This window comes from Manis javanica, chromosome 9 (genome assembly GCF_040802235.1).
Source record: "Manis javanica isolate MJ-LG chromosome 9, MJ_LKY, whole genome shotgun sequence".
Taxonomy (NCBI): Eukaryota; Metazoa; Chordata; class Mammalia; order Pholidota; family Manidae; genus Manis; species Manis javanica.
Genome location: NC_133164.1, coordinates 680,286 through 699,196, shown reverse-complemented (window position 1 = coordinate 699,196; position 18,911 = coordinate 680,286). Strand labels below are relative to the sequence as shown.

Sequence of the window (18,911 nt, the reverse complement as noted above, 5' to 3'; positions counted from 1 at the left end):
AGAGCGGGGCTGAAGCCCGGGGCGAGCATGCTGCACCCTGAGGGCTCTGCAGCTGGACACCTGCACGGCGTCCCTGGGCCAGAATTCCATGTGAGGTCTGCACCTGTGCCGGAATGGAATGTGAGAGCCAGTGGCCAGAGGCATTTCTGTTCGTCTCCTCTAAGTCTTGCTGAAGTTGGGGAAGTACACCTGCTCCTCGACTAAGTGCAAGGAGGGCCCCGCCCAGGGCTCTGAGTAGAAGGAACGCTTCGCAGGGGCCACCTTGGCCCAGCGGACACGGGGGAGGGCAGTTCTAATTTTGACTATGAGGTCACATTCTCAGGCTGTACCCACGTGGCCTGGCTGGCCTGCGGAGCCTTGCTACACACGACGTGGATGAGAAGAGAGGATCTTTTTTAAGGGATTAAAAATAAGTGGACTTTAATCTTCTTCTTAATGAAAAACGGAGTTTAAACAATTCAGATTTTTAAGTCTTACAATTCTTCAACACACCAAGGAATTCTCGTTTCTGGTACTACCCTTTAACCCCAGGATCACAATTATTTTTGGCCGATCTGCAGATGCTCTGGCCCCTCTCTCTGAGGGGACCTTGGTGACACCAGATAGGCCGACCTTGCACACTGGGGGCCATGAGGGAGCAAGCCTGTTTTCAGGTTTCAGCAGTGTTGTCACATCACCTTCAACAAGGCCACTGTTTGAACACCCACTGACCAGCAGGCGAGCATTAATGATTCAAGTTAATAATGGAGGAACACCTGTAATCTCATTTATGGTGTTAATTTGCATGACAAACCTTGGGCCGTTCCACTAGGGAGAAAGCTGACTTGTAAATTATTACAAGCACAGCATAGGCAGAGGTGAAACTTCACATGGTGTTAATAGCTTTATAAAAACAAGGAGCATCAGAGGAAGTAATGGGCCTGAAGTGTGAGGAGATAGGACTGTTCAAAGCGAGAACCGCTGTTCACATAAAACTCTGTAAGGCGGCTAGAAACCTTCTGAGACAGCACGTCAAACAGACCAAGAGGGGACGCCAATTGGACGGTATTTCAGAAGGCTGAACAACTCCCACCCAGGCAGTCAGACGTCTGCTTGCCTATCAGTGCATACCTCCATGAGGATGGCGTGTCCGAGCCTGTGACCAGGAACTGGGCCACTTGCACACGGCATTTACACCCAGGGCCGGGTCCTTCGCGGCCAAGGGTCCCCATGTTCCCACCTTCAGTGTCGCAGCGTGCCGCCCACAGGTGCCTGACAGTGCTGACAGGCCCAGCTTCCCACGGCCTCGAAGCCCAGGCTGAATCCAGGCAGCTTATGGGAATTCCGGCATCCACTCTGCTAGGAGGGCATCACTCGTAGTAGCCGATGCTTCTGGCCCTGCTGAGCAGAACGTGAGACTTCCCAACGCTGGGCTGAGAGCAGTGCCCCAGGAAACAGGAAGGCAGTCGTCCAGGCCCTGGGGGGACCGCCAGTGTGCGGTCAGTCTGCCTACCCAGCAGCCCTGCTTTCTGCTCAGGGAACTGGGTAAGGAGACAAAAACCTCCTCCAGTGGGGGAGGCAGCCCTAGGGGGCAAGAACCTGCTGAAACCCACAGGTGAAACCTGTGAAACCACCTCTTCCACACTCGACACCCAGAAGCGACACTGTGGCTTAAAGGGCATGCAGGGCAGCCAGTTCCACCTGGTTCTCTGGGCAATGGGCGTACTCGCTCCCCCCGCGCTCTGGTGGGGGACTTGGCTCTGTGCCACGAGGAAGCCTGAGCTGCCATGAGGGAAAATAGGAGGCTGCCTACGGCCCTGCTGAACATGAAGGAGAGCCGAGCTCCAGCACACCTTCAGAGGGGGTCACCCGGCTGCCGGGGGAGCCCCCAGTGGTCACCACATGGAGCAGAAGCTCAAACTTCCACTGCGCCCTCATCAAACTGCAGACTTATGAGCAAACCAAGCTGTGCTGCTGTTCCATGCCATGCCCTGGGGAGCCTGTTGGCCAGTGGGAGGAAGTCTGGGGCTGTGGCCTGTAGAGTAAGGGAATCCACACCTTCTAGAATAGCTGCTCTTTGCACAAGGGGACAAGCAGCTTTCACACTTGGTCATGCTGCAAAGGTGGCTCTAAAATAGTTACAAGTTTTCTTTGTGAGTTCAGCATGAACAGGAAATGCACATACTCTGAAAAATGGCAAGTTAGATTCAGCTTGTAAAAAGAAGCCTGAAGTTAACCAAGCATTTTGATCACACAAAATGTTTGAGTTTAACATTAATGATAGATGTGTCTCAGAAGATAAGATAAAGAATATGCCACTTGTGTAAATTCAGGATGCCTTTTTTATAGAAAGAGGTATGTAAAAAGTTACAAAGATGCTCCAGGAGGGGTGAAGTAGGCCTGCTGTGCGGGCGAAGCACCTGTGCCCCAGAGCCGCACCTATGCACCAGAGCCAACACAGGAACCTCACTTCCTGAGAAAGAAATTCCAGGTCTCTGTAGGGTTGACATTAGTGACAGGTGATGATGGAGACTTCAGGGTGTCCGTGCACTGACTAACCCAGTCTCAGCACCCCTGGAAGGGTCTCTGAGACCCCAGCTGCGGAGAGTAGCGAACTGGCGTAGAACTGACTTCATCATCAGGATCCGAACTAGCAGACACAGCACTTGCCCACCCTCAGGGCTGTCTAAGACACTCAGCACACCGTAGACAGCGGAGGGAATGGGTTTTGCTTGCTGACAACTAGCTTTTGATGCTGGTGTGATATGTAGCCTTTAATGTGACCCTGTAAGAGAGAAGAGAGGGTTGGGTTGTGTTTCTGAGTCTGAGACATTAAAAATGGTGAGTGGATTAACACTTAGCCCTGTGGAATGTGCATCCTTCCCCAGAGCAAAACTCGGTTCACTGGGAGGGCAGCAAATGAATACACACCTGGTGGAGGGTAGAGAATACCTATCTGCCCACTACACCCCTTATAAGCCCTTTGAATGTCAAGGTATTTCCTGGGATAAAATCAGCTCTACCAGAAAATGCCTTCATAAAAGCAGACGGCTTGCTAAGCTCAGTGCTACCACGTCCAAGGGTCAAACTGTAGGCGAGCCCCACTGGGAGGAGCTGCGCACACACCATGTAGATCAGGTTGGCAAGAATGCACTGCACTTCGTCGATGTCCACGTCTTCCACTTGCATGAATTTCAAGGCGACCAGGAACGCATCCAGGGACAGCTGGTGTGTCCTGAGCAACAGGCACCTGGGAGAGGGAAGCAGGCCCACACTGCTTACCTACCGCATGTGGGCACCTGGGACGTTAACAAGTGGCGTGCTGGGTCCCTGGAAAGACATCTTCTAATAAACCACTGTTAGGAGGAATGAGAACATTTCCCACCTATTAAATATACTCTAAAAATAAGAGCTGTGGGGTACAATTCCGACTTTTCAGTTTAAAAAAGCCACGAGCATAAATACAAGTTTTTTATATCTACTGTTTAAAATGTATGCGTTTTCACATGCTGAGGCCTCTGACATCAGGGTGCACGTTACAATGCAGTGTCCTATAGAGTCCATGAAACGTGGTCCTTAACAGTTTTTGATGTACTGCCCACAGCTACGGGGCAGCTTTCCTTGGGACCAGGCCTCAGAGAAGAGTCAGCTTCCAGCAACACATGGGAGGAAAGGCACAGCTGCCTAAGAATTCAGCTTTCTAAGGAACGGGCGTGGTGGAGGTTTAGCTGTGAGCACAGAAGGGCAAGCAGTCTCGGGGCTGCGGAAAGCTGTGGGCGCCTGCCTCACAGGTCGAGCGTCTGCAGCACCCAGCACGTGCCCCACACAAAGCCAGCCACCTGCCAAGGGCGGACAGCGCCCCTGCCCACTCATCTGTGCAGTGCTGGGGTGTGCGTGGCCAGGCGTGTGGGGGTCTGATCTTACCCTACACGGTAAAGGAGAGTGAGGGGCCTCGTTCACACACGTGACATCCCATCTCAGGAGAAATAGCACCCGCTGCCCTAAGTTTTCATGCCCTGAGTCTCACTAAGATGCCACACTTAATAAGAAACACTTTGCTTACACTTTCTTGAAAAGATTCCTGTAGGTAATGATCTTCAGCTTCTCAAGTATAAGGAAAATACCGCAGCGAATGAAAAAGGTCTCGTGCTTCGCCAGAGCCTCATTCAGGAGGAGGAGGTTGCCTTCGCTGGGTGGGGAGAGATGTACAAGCGTGGTCACAAAACAGTCTCAGGACAAGAGACACCAAATGCAATTTGCTCTCATGCGTGTATAAAATTCCTTTTTTCTATTTGGAAAGACCCCAGATGGAAAAGGAGGAAACAGGCTACCTGACGGCTTTGGTTACTTCTGCAAACTGCATGAGATGATACTTTTTCAGAAGCTCAATGGTTGGCATATGACCCTAAGACAAAGAGTTAATTTTTCAGAATAAGATCCTTTCATTTTCAACAGAATTGTCATTGACAAAATCCTTATCAAGGAATTAAATTTTGAAAATCTGCAACCTGTGTTTCTTAGAATTTCTTTTTAAGTAGCTGATGAGGACTGAAACATGACAGTATATTAGAAAAAACAAACACTGGTCTAGAATCAGAAGCCCAGGTACAGTATGTGTGGTCATTCAGTGACACGTGACCTTGACTGACCTTCTCATGTCTCTTATTCCCTCACGTCATGACAGGGGAGTGATAACTGAGAAAATACTAGGGTGAGATTTAGGAGCACAGAAATCTCTCCCAGAAGAGTCAGCTAAAAAGTTAAGACTGAAGCAGGGTTGGAGGTGGGGAGGGGTGGGTATGTCTTCATCGCTTTTCCATTACCAGCTGTATCCTGAGTGATCCACCTTTTAACCACACATGTGCACAGCTTTGGTAATTTCTTAAATTTTTAAATGAGAGGAAAGGAAGCTCTACCTACCACTTGGAGGGTGTTTTAGTTGATTAATTGCTAGTTACTTACCATTTCTTTTCCAGTATCACAAATACCTTTTGCTGACCAAATAGGATACCTACAGACTGGCTGAAATGACATTTTTCTTTCTTCATCAGTTCATTTCTACTAATTTAGAATTCCAGGGGGAGGAGTCCCATGCACTCACTTCCTTTGTCTCACGTGTTAAACTCTTGAGGTGGATACTCTTAAGATGGGGGTCTGCTTACGTATAGCCCAGATTGTGATCAACTATACCCCATCTGCTGCATTTGAAAGTCTATCAACTTCCTGAAAGCAGCACGATCTATAAGAACTAAGTAAAGTCACTCACCAACAGCATTTTCACTGGAAGCAGATATATCAGGATCATCCTTTTGTTCTTCTGGCTTGAACGGTGACAGTGCTCGAAGGCAAAGGACAGGTATTCCTCGGCTGTGGGGGTGCCGGCGCCCGGTAGGTCAGACCAGCCCATGAGCAGGCTTTGCCCCCTCCACTCCACACGGTTCCCTCCCTGCCCAAGTCCACCATTTATCCTCACAGGAAGGGACCTAATGGTTTCGGAAACCTAACATAAACTGGCAATATTAATAAATCATTTCTTGCTGTGATAAAAGACTCCTCAGAGAAAAACATACCAGTACCACAACAGACTTCAATGGAACGTAACTTACAAGCTTCTACTCTTCATAGTTTAAGGGAAAAAATGATGGGGGAACAACCAAGGAAAACCCTTCTTTAAAAGCTAAGATCTGCCTAAATTTTGGAAAGAAAATGAACAGTCGGTCTCTATAATCGTGCCGAGTAAACCAGAGCCACCATCACAGAGGGCTGTTGTTTTTATTCCTACGGAATCCACGGTCATGCCACGTGGAGAGCAGAGAGACTGTGAATGTGCACGTCTGACGTCACATTGCTCCACGTGCAAATGCTGCTGCTGAAGTGAGTCTAGAAAGTTCGGTCTGAGTACGACAGAAGCGATCGTCAGGAGCAACCTCACGCCAGCTTATCAAGCAGTTCAAGGGGAAAAACACTGGCTTCATGTTCTTGAGAAAGTTGGTGACATAAACTAACACTGTGACTTCACGAAAATGCCTTTCTGATGTGGCGATGAGGCCATTGTCCGTGGCACAAACACCAACGATGACAGCAGTCCAAGGACACACTGCCACTGTATGCGGGCATCTGTGGACTTTGGAGCAGGAAGTCGGCAGCCAAGCGCTGCCTGATCTCCATGTCCTGTGCCACGTGAGCGGCCGAGGCAAAGGCAGGAAGCCATTTCTTACATACGAAGAGCAGCGGTGCTCAATTACCTCCCACCAAAAAGACACCCACAGTGACTGAGGCTCTGTCATGGACTTCAGAGGCCCAATATGGGCTAAGAAACTTCAAATAGGGTCTTCTTGTATTTAACCAACGTTAGTGCCAAAATTAAAAAAAGAAATGTAACTTGGGCTTGGTTTATGCCTATATTCCACCCTAAGTAATAATAAAATACAATAACTGTTCTCTGAAACTGTATCACATAAGCTGTTCATAATGCGGTGTCTTTAAAACCCAGGAAAAAGATGGGCAACGCACCTTGCTTAAAGTCGCTATCGAACATGGCCTTCCGCCCGACGTAGTACCTGTACGTCACCCTCTGCGCCGTGCTGTAGTCGTCTTTCAGGTTTGAGCTATCAATGGCTCTGATCAGGGGTTTACACAAATGGAGTTTGTTGATCTATAATGAAAAACAATCCATTTCAATTAAAAAAAACAGGCAGGATGAACGAACTTCTACTTTCCTTAGTACGGGCCTTCTTTGGTGGGAGTCTCAAAATCTGGTACGTCATCAAACCTGGCCGCTCAGTGACAGCAGCGAGCACAGCCTCAGGGGGTCCCCAGGTGGGGCCAGGCCCCAGCAGCTGGCACAGGACAGCCACCTGCATCTGGCTGACCTCACATGGCCAAGGATGGCTTCCTGCTGGCCACACACCCAGCTGTTCTGGGGGGATCACAACAGTGGGCACAAGGTGCTGGGGCAAACGCCCTCAGCCTGGCCCCAGCACACCAGGCATGCTGCTCGGTGTCCCCAGCCCTGCCGCCCTGGGGTTTAAATAAGATGACACATGCCGAGCATTGACAGTCACACCCTCACTTAGCAGGCACTCCACATTAGCTCTTAGAATTATGAATATGGCTGGCCGGCTACCGTCTCCCAGGCGATGCCAGGGAGGCTAGCTACTAATTAATAGAAATGATATCTGGGAAGACAAGGAGAAAGAAAACTTAGGCAGATAATGTTGTAAAATGCAAACAGAAGTGTACCTTAAAGTAAATCTTGAACAGCTGATTTACCAGGAACAGCATCCCCCACTTCTTAGAGTCCTCTATACCAGCACGACTGTGGGAGAATAAATTACACAGAAAACAGAAAATTTCATTTATAAATCATGAAGTAAGCTGCCTAAACAAATCAGTGTCCTGGAATAAAATCCCACAGGCTCCGGTCATACTCATGATAAAATAACGGCATGATAGATTTCTTACCTAAAAGGCAAAACTGAAGAGACCAAACCAGAACCGGACGCGTTTTCCTATTCGAGCAACATACTCCCCCTCCCGCCCCCACCGCCGCGGCAGCTCAGAACCACTCAGTTTGCAGTGTGTGTGAAAGCTAGTCGTCATAGAGCATCTGTGAGAACTGGAAGAAGAGTTCTCTTAGCATTACAACAAAATGAACCGAAATAGGCCAACAATGTGGATAAATCTCCAAGAGAGCAGCAGACGGCCCATGAAGCGACCCAACAGGCAGAGCAAACCCCAGCGGAAAGACAAGAGCCAGCGAGGGGCTGCCGGGAGGGGAGTCACATCCCGCTGCTCTGCACAGGTTGGGCCACGAGGCCTGCAGACTCGTCAGAGCTTGGCCAATACACAGGCAAGGTCTGTGCGGCTCACTGTATGTAAATTTTGACTCAAAATACAAAAGAGAAACTGCTGTATTTAGGGGAAACTATACTCATGTACGCAGTTAACTCTGAAATGCATCAAAATGAGCGAGGAAAGAAGACCCTGGAGGAGAGGCCCTGCGTGCCGGGACAGCGGCCAAACGATGATGTTCATCAGGCCGCGGGATCTGAGGGCGGCACGATGTGCCGAAGAGAGAAAACGGCCACTCTAGAACCCTCCCTCCAGCAGCAGGAGGCTTCAGTAGTGAACAGAAAATAAAGACAGTTCAGAAAACGAAAGCTCACAGGGTTCCCTGCCGGCAGACCTGTACTGGAAGCACGAGGCTGAAGCAAGCTGCTCAGAGTGGTCAGCAGTACTGGGTGGCTCAGAGCCACCGGGGGTGGGCGGCCTGCAGGTAACCAGAGTGCTTGTTTCCTTTACAGAACAACTGACCACTTAGAGCAGAGGACAGTGAGCGAGGGGCTACGTCTGTGCAGGAGCAGAGGCCGCCCCCCAACACACTCACGTGTCGCTGGCGCAGACGCGGAAACAGCCCATCAGCACTTCGGCTGCTTTCTCCAACATGTCTCCCGCCTTGCTTCTCCCTTTCTTTACCAACTGCTGGTCTGCCTGATGGGACATGTTAACATTCACTTTGCATTTTCTCCAGATCTCTTAATGACAAAGTCACAGAACAGCTATGAACAAAAGTGGCTGTAGCTACAGGTCAAAGTCCTGAGGGTTCTGGTGAATTCCAGTCCACAGTCCTGACATGCTCCCTAACACGGGCTCTCAAGAACGGTCTAGGATCCCCGGGGAGCCTCCAGCACACCTGCAGATAACCCATGTGACCCGAAGTGTTCACAGTGACACCAAACCACTTGTCTTCTTGCTGTGTTGACATTTGCTTTGAGGTGCAAAAGCAGCGGTGGGTGACACTGGAGCCCTCCGAGGCCCCAGACTGACCCAGGGGTCCCTGTACCCCAACACCACAGGTGCAAGTCCCCAGCCGACCAGCCAGTCAAGCTAATGTCACTTTAAAACGTCCTTGATGACACAGTGTTCACTTTCCCAAGCCCTGGTCCTTGAAGAAACTGAAAAAATGACTGTTACTCTGTGATGACATGGGAAGTATGTATAAGCGTGTCTGCTGTACGGCGGCTGTTTGAGGAAAAGCCCTGGGGCAGCTGCCCGAGCTACAAGTTGTGACGTGGAACCAACCGACACACACGGGGTGCTCTGGGTCCAGGGTCTGAAGGGCCACTTGCTCAATAGAATAGAACAAGCCTGTCATTTCCAGGCAAAGAACTGACAACACATTTGTTACCAAAGACAACATTTGCGCTTTCAAGAAAAAAATCAGAATTCTGAAAAACTTGAATCAATCACCATGAGCTTGGCAACTTTCCATTACTTTAAGACATTTTTGGCTGAGGTCACTGGCGACATTAACAAATGTAGTTTTTCTGCTTTTGGTTATTTTTATACAACGACTGATGTCCACATTTGGGACATCTGTGTAACTCAGTGAACCAGAATTTCCAAATGATCAATATGGGACATATAAAATGCATTCAAAGTGCATGACACACCATGGATTTGACTTAACAGTAGAAAAAGTTCACTGACTCTTCAAGGGCCACAATGTAACTAATTTTTAAAAACCACCTCTTGGAGTTTGGGCATAGCTCAAAGGAGAGTATCTATAATTATCTGAAAAGGCTATGAAAATACTCCTCCCCTTTCCCATGTCAGTGTGGGGCCAGACCGTCTTCCCCCAGTCAACCAAGACAAGACCGAGGCAGAGTGAATACAGCAGATACGAGAATCTGGTGGCTTCTTTTAAGTCACACACTAAGGAGATCAACATGCAAAACGCCACCCTTCTAGGTACATTTTCTTCATTTTGAAAATATAGTTATTTTTTATTTATAAAGCTAATTATGTCCCCATGTAAAAGGTTTATTATTATTTTAGGTGAATCAACATTAAGAATTTTCCTAAACTTTTAATACAGTAAATGTATATGTGTACAAACAAAAGCTCTTGGGACCCTCAACAATGTTTATTTGGTATTGTACTTTTCAGCTCTAAATTTCCATTTACTTCTCCTTTGTATCTCCTATGTCTTTGCTGAGGCTGCGTTCCTGTGCTTCAGACCTGCTCACGGCAGCCCCGAGGCTTTGTGACAGCTGGTGTAAAACCCTCACCAGGGAATCAGCACTGCCTGCCTCAGCTTGCTATTAGCTGTTTCTCATTGTTCAACATCTCAGAAGGCTGAGACTGGGCTGAGTGTCTGGTAAGTAGCTTTGGGCTTCGTCCTGGACATCGGGGGATCATTGGAGACTGAGGGCCTTGTCCACCCCGGGGCAGAAGGCCTCCCACTGACATCACGCAGGTGGGGAAACAGGCTCCACCTCTCCGCTGCAGGTTGGGGTGGGTCCAGCCCCTTGTGGGCCTTGCAGACAGGGGTGGGGACCTGCAGATTTTGGGTGTAGTGCAGCAGCAACTGTCTGAGGTCTGTCCTGCTGAGCCGCCTTCCCCACTCGCGCTCTCCCTCTGGGGCTTCTTCCTTTCTGCCTGCTGGTGTTCTAGGTTTCAGATTTCTCAAGGATGCGGGAGTCCCAGCCCCTTCTCTCTACCTTCCCAAGCCGTGCTGGCTTTAAAATTCCCAGCAGAAGGGATAGGAAATATGTGCCTACTCCTCCTTGTCCAGAATCATAAGTCATCAATAATTTTTAAAACTGAAAATGGTGTTAGGACCAACAAGTTTTGAGAACTGTTGCTCTAAAACTGGCTTATGCTGACCCCCAAGGAGAAACCAATTCTATAAAATTCAGGATCTCTACCCTCTGACACCAGAGAACCCCTTAGCTACTGCGAGAATCTGTATTAAGTGGAATTCTTCCAGACTTCATCCCTTAGCTCTTGTATAATTCTCTGCAAGTGGAATTCTTTAAGACAGGGACAGGCCACATCACAGCAACAGAAGAGAATGCAGAATCGACCCACCCAATGAAAAAAAAATGCATGCCACGAATGATCAACCATATACAGAAACAACTCCCTATCTGTCTGAGCATGAAAACCCAATGTTTGTCTAAATATGTTCACATCAATCCAGAAAGAACAGTTAGTCAAGGCACTTCTACTCTTCGCGTCCTACCCTGGGGCACCCAACCCCTCATTCCCTAAACCTTTGGAAAGGATGCTGTGAAATCAAGCCACAGACAGACCTGAGTGTGGGTTTGAAAACGAGGGTGGTAGAAACTGAACTTACATTATTGGCAAACACCCGAAGGTCCAGCGCCACAGCATACATGACAGGCAGAGCCCTACAGGGCAAAAGAGCAAGTACGTCCGGTGGGGTCAGAGGACCCGCCACCAGAGGCGGGAGCAACGTCGATTCCCAGGGCTGCTGTCCAGGGGGGGTCGCCGCCCCGCCCAGAGTCTGAGGCTGCCGGCGCCTCCTTCACCTTCCTCCAGGGCAGGCTGCGGCCCGGGCTCCTCGGAGGCCTGGACCCTGGCCCATCTGGGGGCCTCGGCCTGGGAGCAGCTCTCCCACAGTCCCGGCTCCTTCCTGTCAACCCCAACACTGTTCTAACAGCTCCATTCAACAAGACGTGGTTGGGCAAGATTCCCTAACGAGACCCAGAGTATGTAACAGACATGTCATAAAACAATTAAAAAAAAATCTAGCTGGCAGAACTGGTTTTATGGGTAAGATAAGTCTTCACCTCAAAAGGGGATTTTTGTTTCTGTTTTTTTAGTAAAAGGTATTTGCAAGCCTTCAGTTATTTTAGAATAAACAAAATTTCAGTACTTGTGTACAATTTAATATGCCATAAAATTAAGAATTAGATTTGTCAAGGAATTTTAAGTAACCCAATTACTATGTATTATATCACCCATATGAACAGTAGTGATTACCTCTTCTGTCCAAGTTTAAAACCAACAGTAAGTTCAAACTGGACAACTGAAGGAGAAAATAGTACTTAATAATTATTTGGGGCATGGAAGAGCTGAAATAAAAATAATACTTCAAATTTTTATAAACACACTGCAAATGATCTGGCTGATCTGCCACTTAGGTTCATACCAACAAACTCCATTTCCTTGTTGATATTATGCGTCAACACATGACATTCAATATCCACATAGAAAACAAACTACCTATTTACTTAGAATAAATGTTTTTAAAGCTTCTGCTAAAGAAAAAAAAATGCCATTTGCTAATTACCAGCTGTTACTGTTCCTACTCACCAGTTTTCTTCTTTGTGGGCCTGAAATGCCCGCAGAAATGATGTACTAGATTAAGGAAGGTATGACATAAGAAATTCAAGTCACGCTACAAATGGTGAGAATAAGTAGTATGAAGGAGTCCAAATGTTAAGGGGCTTGCCCATCATCCAGAAGACTATGAATCAAAACAGTAAGTTCTAGAAAAAACATATAAGCCCACATTATAATTATCTGAGTATCACTAACTTAAGTATAGTAAATACATTTATTTCATACATTTTCAAAAGAAAAAGACTACTATAAGACTTTCTTAATTGGCATTTTCAAACATTTTATGGGCACCTCTGAGGCCAGGTGATCACAAGTTATATGTAATGTGCTTTAGAATCTGTACTATAGGCTTATTTCAATAATTATAGAATTCCTGAATTCAAAGGAGACTTAGTTAATTACTAACCATCTCTCCTCTCTGTATATTTAAACAAGCTGATTTTAAAAATAAGCAAACTCGAGCCTAGAGCTACACAGACAGACTAAAACACTTTCTGACTAGGTCTTAGCTATGAGATGTTGCTTAAATGATTTAAATCAGACGTAGGCCTGGTCAGAGTCTCTAGTGAACACAACTAAGGGACCTGCGTGTTGTGTCCACTCTTGTCCATCTATGGTTTGCAGCTCTGATATTTCACCAAGCAGACTAACCAGTTCCTATAACTATCCTCAGTGCTTTAATGGCAATAAGACATTGTTCATAATAAAATTAAATAAATCCTTAAACATAAGCAATGCTCTTCCTTACTACATAAGTAACTGGATGACAGTCTTAAGGTCCAGGCTAAATTTAAGTATCTGAGTGAAACAGCTAAATCAGTTCCCAAAGGCTTTTATTTCCTAATTAAAGGTATAAATAAAACTGGCCTAGTATTTCAAGATTTTAGGCCCCAAACAACCCTCTCTGTTGTAAAGTGAACTTTAACACAAACAAAAGATATTGGACGATGACAGTCTGGCATTTGTATGCCTCTATGAAGTCATGGTTCCCCACTGCGTAAGTGCACCTGGGAAAGAAACGACGGAGACTGAGGATGGAGGCAGCAAAGAGGCATCTCTGGGATGTGAACTGTGAAGGCCACACATCTTACTCCCACCACACACCCCATCCCTCCAGGATCTGCGCTGAGGACTGGGGCCTCTCTGGCAGGTTACACACGGCTGAAGGAAGGCAAGAGGCACACACACTTCCTTGAACTAAGACGGTGTGTGTGAGATGAGACCCCCACACACTAGTTCTGAGACTGTTCTTTGAGGCCCCGGAAGGAGATACCTGGCTGCAGCAAGTGTGATTAGCCACAGGCACTAATGACATGGGGCGGTGATTGTATGGTGCCCATGGTGGCCATGCTCATAGCAGACGTCTAGCCGGGAAGAGTCAGGATCAGTCAGCTAATCACCAAACCTGCAACCCGACTGCATACCGCACAGAGCTGGGAAATCATGGGGATTTCCAGCTGTAATTACACTACAGGGAACAGTGGCACCCCAACTTTTTCCGAGATCTCCCAGCCTGCTCTGAGACACTGGCGGCATGTGGGCACGGGGCAAAAATCACATGCTCTAGGACATAGCGCTTTTCCTGAATCAGTGCTTTAAAGATGAGAGGAGTAGCTATGAAATGTAAATAAAGCCCAAGTCGTTCACTGGCTTTACTCAGCTCCAGTCTCTTTCCCGGTAAGGCAAAGAGGTTAGAAAATGAGCATGTTTCCATGAGGAGTGCAAGCCAATGGTGGGCTCTACGCTCTGCTGAACAAAGGGCCTCTGTACAGCCAGTACGGTGAATACTGAATGACGCTCACGGGGCTACGCGATACATGGACAAAGATACATGACCACAACTTACTTTTAACTTTTAAAAACATATGATCCTTGAAATGGAAAAAGCTAATTAAAATTGTAAGGTATTTTAAACTTCACAAAATTTTCACAGGCTTTACCAAAATGAAATTATAAATGCATTTTTCTTTTCAAAGTAAATTATTCACTGCTTCAAGCATAAGATGATATTAAATAAAATCCTAGTCAATTCAGCAGTTTCCAGATTTGCTCGTTTTTCTCCTTCACTCATGTGTTACCTTAAATGAGCTGCAAACATTTCGTCGTAAGGGGGTTCCAAAACTTGCTGACACTTCTCTTCTGGAGAGGCCATCTAAGTGGTAAGAAACATGGCAAAAAAAACAATTAACAGCACAGAAAGAATACAATATATAGAATGAGATTAAGACAAACCTCTATTTGAAAAAGAATTTGTACTTTACACTTCAGGGCTCCTAAATAAAAGGCTCATCACCACCACACGGGTTCATCGAGCACAGCTATGTATGAGCACTGAGGGAACACGATCTGCTTAGTCATAGGCCAGGAATGCTCTAAGCACTTCCATATGTATCTTGATGTTTAACAGCAATAAATACTTGCTAAGCAGCTACCAAGTGCTTCGTAAGTCAGGTACAGCCAACGAGGCCCACATGACCGCGCGCGCTCTGCGGAACGAGCAGAGGTCACGTCACGCTAGGGGTCAGCCTTCCCTGCCTCCTGGTGAGAACCGCCTTCTGTGTCCTGGGCTAGACTGGCTGCTGTCTATTTCCAAATTTTCCTCTCCTCTCAATAGGCAAATTTTAGATACTATGAGCATCACAATGAGTTGTATATACAGTGCATTGAATTAACAGAAAGAAAATCAGCATCTACACTGACACAGTAAATGTGTATGCACAGCCACATCTATAAATGTGGGGGGAGATGACAGCATTGGAAAATCATCATCCCACAGCCCCTTGTGAAATGATTGGTCAAACACTAGCCACCAGTGAACAGAGCCGTCAGGGAAGGAAGAGCAGCGAGGGCTTCATAATGAAGGGACCACCAGCCTTGGATTATATTGGGCAAACGAGCGCCTCTGGACACCTGCTCCAGAGCATCTGGTCAGCAAACTGAACCCTAGCCTCCCAAGTCTCTGGTATAACCTCTACTTAAAGCAATGGTTTCAACACTGTCTGCATGTTAGAATCACCCAGGGAACTTGAAATGCTAAAAAAGGCCGCCTCCACTCCAGAAACTAGTTTACTGGGTCTGAGGTGTAGCCCCCAGGCTGTGAATATAATCACCAGTGCAGGCTCCTTCATCTTGTCGAAGAATTGTGCTCCCAAGTAGGAACACACCCCATTATTACGTGGGAATCAACGAGGAACTGGGACTGCACAAATATCAACATTTTCTATGGAAGATACTGTCGGATATCACTGATCCACAAAATCAGACACATTGGTATTTTGGAGCAGGGCTGGCAAATGCTTCCCACAGAAGACCACATGGTAAATACCACTGGCTTTGCACAGCTCTGCTGACCCACCCAGCGGTGCCCCCAAAGCAGGAACGCAGCACAGACAGCAGGCTGTACTCACAGCAGGTCCCATCTAAGGCTTGGGTCAGAGCCTGGGCCCCGCCGCCCGTCCGTGGATGACCCTTACTTCTCTGACCCTCCAGTGAAATATGGGAGCATGAGTCACGTGTCTTAGGATAGTATCTGATACTAGTGCTGAACAAATGAACTGGAATTACATAAATTGTAACAGGATGGAAATCTTCAAACAAGAGTGGCCAGAGCAATTTCCTTCTTACTGGAACTCTAAGCTTCTTTTAAGAGGCTGGTTGCCCTGTGACCCTCCCAGACACCTGTACACAGTCCTTTCATCTACCTGAAGCCGTGGGTTGGCAACGTGAGGATGCTTGAAAGACACCAGCTCTGCACAGGACGCCCCATCTCTGCTGTCGATTGCTTCATAGACCTGAAGCATTTGAAAAGAGAAAGACTACGTAGAAAATAAATCACTGTATTCTAACAGAACCTAAGTGATACATTGTATGCCACTAACATTCACTTTCCCTACTCTGAAACAAGTCAGTGCACTTCGTAGCCAGCATACAGTAATTTCAAAATGAGATCTTCTGGAGGCAAATAAACAGGTGATTTACTGTTAAAAACAATGAAAAAGCAGAATAAACCAGTGGTTTATTATTTGGTTATTAGTGAAGGTGAATTTTTCTAGCTTTACTCAGTCATATGAATAAACATTCGAAAATTTAGATATATAGCTTATGAGAAAAAAAACAGCTTAAAAACCATACTTATCCAAAATTCAAAAGGCTTCCATTCAGCCTAAATATAAAACGAAAAAGGGAACAGCAATGGCTAAATAAATGATGTTATTCCTACAACAATGCCTGTGAGCTGCAATCAGGACTGGAAAGCACTGTGGCACATGTAGTGACTCAGGAAGGTGCTGCCCTGCGTGTGATAATGCAGGGAAGTGCTCCCACTGTGTGTGATATCATGGAAAATAAGCAATAAGCTTATTGTTGAGCAAAAAAAAAAAAAAAACCAAAAAACTAGTTGCCGGAAAACTGCACAGTCTGACTGGGAGAAAAGAAAACCTATGTAGGGTGTGTAAGCTCAGCAAGAAGGGCAGGGCCCCAGGCCACACCGGCCGAGCCCTGGCCAGTCAGACGGGGCGGGGGCTGCGATTCTACTTTACATATTTTTAGACCAGATGCCTGTGTTACAGCAGACATTTTGTAATTAGAAAAACACATTATATTTACCAAAAAATGGCAAAGTCCTAACTATGTAAGTGAAGTGAAATCCAAGTATAAACTGCATATGTAGTATAACTTACCTACAATTAAATATGTAAATTTCATGCCCACACAAGACTCCAACCAGGGACAACATAAAGAAGATCTCTGAATGGCACACACATGAGACGCTCACATCACTACACAGCTGAATGCAAAAGGACCCCTCTACACACCCACCGGAAGAGATCGAATTCAGAGGCTTCACCAAAAGCACCACCAGGAACATAAAGCGAGTGGAACTCTCAAGCGTCGCTGGTTGAGTGTGAGGAGATGCGTCTACTCTGGGTAACGCCTTCTAGAGAGAGCATGTACCTACCCTCCCGCAGTAATCCTAGGCCAGGCGTCCAGGGTTGGAAGACATGGAGGCAAGAGCACAAAAACACCTATGGGCTCTGACTCCTCACCTGCATCACGAGGCTTCCGTAGGAATCTTACCCCACCTTCCCTTAGGCAGCTGGTAGAAGAAAGAATCTGACAAAGTACACATGCACTTGCATTTTAAGCCAGCAATCCTACTCCTGGGAATTCACCTAACAAGAAACAAAAGTATCTGTGCAGGGTTACTTCCTGATGTATCCCAAGTAATCACAAAGTACTGGTCCCACTGGTGCTGCTGCCAAAGCTCCCGCCACCAGGATGTGAAGGAAAACGGATGGCAAGAGAATATGAGCACATCTTAAAGGACTGATGTACTCTTCAGCGGATGCTAGGGCCATGGAACCTGGTTTACGCACTGCTGACAGTCATGCCCCAGAACCTCGGCCCTGATTTCATTTAAACACCCCCACTGGACCATGCAGCCAGATTCCAGGAGAGTCCCTATTTAGCAGCACCCTGTGGGCCTGTCCAGGGACTGCAGAGTTCACCAGCTAAAGCTCACTGGTTCCTGGAAGTTTTCTTTCTAGGCTGCTGCTGGTCCTTCAGGCTCCAAGCTGGTGCATGGGGGGATCATCTACTCTTGGAACTTGTAATTCCTTAAAAATACATTTACTAGTCTCATCTGCTGAAAAGGCCTAGAAGCAATGACTCCCTGGTAGCAATGAGCACACCTAGCATTCAGATTTGTTTTCTAAACTCCATTCCCCACTAAAAGAAACCAGAGCTCCACGGATAAAGGGCTGACCCAATGCCAGGGCAGGGAAAAGATGGGGTGCGCCTGGAGTGGATGCTACTGAGCCAGAAAGCAAGGCAGGGCTCAAGACTATAGCCAGGTGCCAACTAGTTATCTTTACCTGGTTGTCAACAGGCAGCCCCAACTCAGCATGTCCAAAACTGAATTTCTTTTTCCCTCGGAACCTGTTCATCTGCTTACTTGTTGCCTGGGAATCATTCTACCACACCTAGTTAATCACCAACTCCTGATAATGTTCCCTTCAGATGTTTTCAAAATCCACTCTCTTCCTTATCACCACGGTTCTAGGTCTGGAATTAGCAGTTCATTGGGAAGAATACAAGCTTCGAGTCCATAAATACCGGTGTGTTAAGCATGCCTCTGCGGGCCACAAGCTGCATGGACAAAGCCCCTGAGAGACGCCGTTCCCGCAGGGCCGACACAGGGCGCGCAGCCGGAGGGCCTGCCACCTGCACCTCCGAAACAAAACTCCCGGTCCGCGTCGAATGGCTACGCACCGGCTGAGCCCCGAGCCCTCGGCGTGGGTGACGGGCCCCTGGGGACCCGCTAGGACCCCTTCCGCACGTCCCTAAATGAGGGCGGCGACCATCGCGGTAGCCTGGGTGCCCCGGAGGCACAGTAAGCGCTCCTGCTCAGCGCAAAAGCTCAGGCACAGTCGGCGAGCACACGCCGCCGGACACCGGCCTGCGCGCCCTCCCGGCGCCGCCGCGGCTCCCGTTCCGCACCCCGCGAACGGCGCGCGTCACCTGCTGCAGGTACTGGTTGATGGTGATGTGCGCCATGGCGGGACCCGCCACCGGTCCCGACGGAGCCCGCTCGCACGGCGCCTGCGCCCACGGGCGCGCGTCACTTCCGGCCCGCCCCCTCGCGCGCCGGTTCCGGGGGCAGAGCGTCCGCAGGAGCGCGCCGGGCCGGCTTCAGCTCCGCGCTCCCCCGCCTCCCGTCGTGAGCACGCCTGGCGCGCGCCCCCGGGCGCTCGGGCCGGCCGGGCGCGCGGGGCCCG

The 18,911-nt window shown here is 48.0% G+C and overlaps 1 protein-coding gene across 6 annotated transcripts; it reads right to left on the bottom strand.

The window, feature by feature from the left end:
• Positions 1-2,298: 2,298 nt before the first annotated feature.
• PCID2 (PCI domain containing 2) lies at positions 2,299-18,829 on the bottom strand. 6 transcript variants are annotated; one of them, XM_073212323.1, is made up of 14 exons: positions 18,655-18,829; positions 15,837-15,926; positions 14,214-14,287; positions 13,077-13,142; positions 12,106-12,147; positions 11,123-11,177; positions 8,369-8,472; positions 7,222-7,297; positions 6,493-6,634; positions 5,246-5,346; positions 4,311-4,384; positions 4,043-4,168; positions 3,106-3,229; positions 2,299-2,764 (listed from the first exon to the last, which is right to left on the bottom strand). In XM_073212323.1, the coding sequence occupies exons 1-14, from the start codon at positions 18,688-18,690 to the stop codon at positions 2,675-2,677; spliced, it is 1,200 nt and encodes a 399-aa protein (XP_073068424.1). In that variant the 5' UTR covers positions 18,691-18,829; the 3' UTR covers positions 2,299-2,674. The 6 variants fall into 6 exon arrangements, with proteins under 6 accessions (XP_073068424.1, XP_073068423.1, XP_073068427.1 ...); XM_073212322.1 differs by having other exon boundaries at positions 18,634-18,705; XM_073212326.1 differs by lacking the exon at positions 18,655-18,829 and adding an exon at positions 18,406-18,514.
• Positions 18,830-18,911: the final 82 nt, after the last annotated feature.

Bases quoted from the DNA above. Each gene is read 5' to 3' on its own strand.
- PCID2 (XM_073212321.1), bottom strand. From the start codon at position 18,080: ATGAACAGGTTCCGAGGGAAAAAGAAATTCAGTTTTGGACATGCTGAG. The intron at 14,288-15,836 runs GTAGATGAAAGG...CTTACCACTTAG, and splicing joins TTGCCAACCCACGGCTTCAG to ATGGCCTCTCCAGAAGAGAA. The intron at 4,385-5,245 runs GTGAGTGACTTT...TCTTTGTCTTAG, and splicing joins TTCCAGTGAAAATGCTGTTG to GGTCATATGCCAACCATTGA.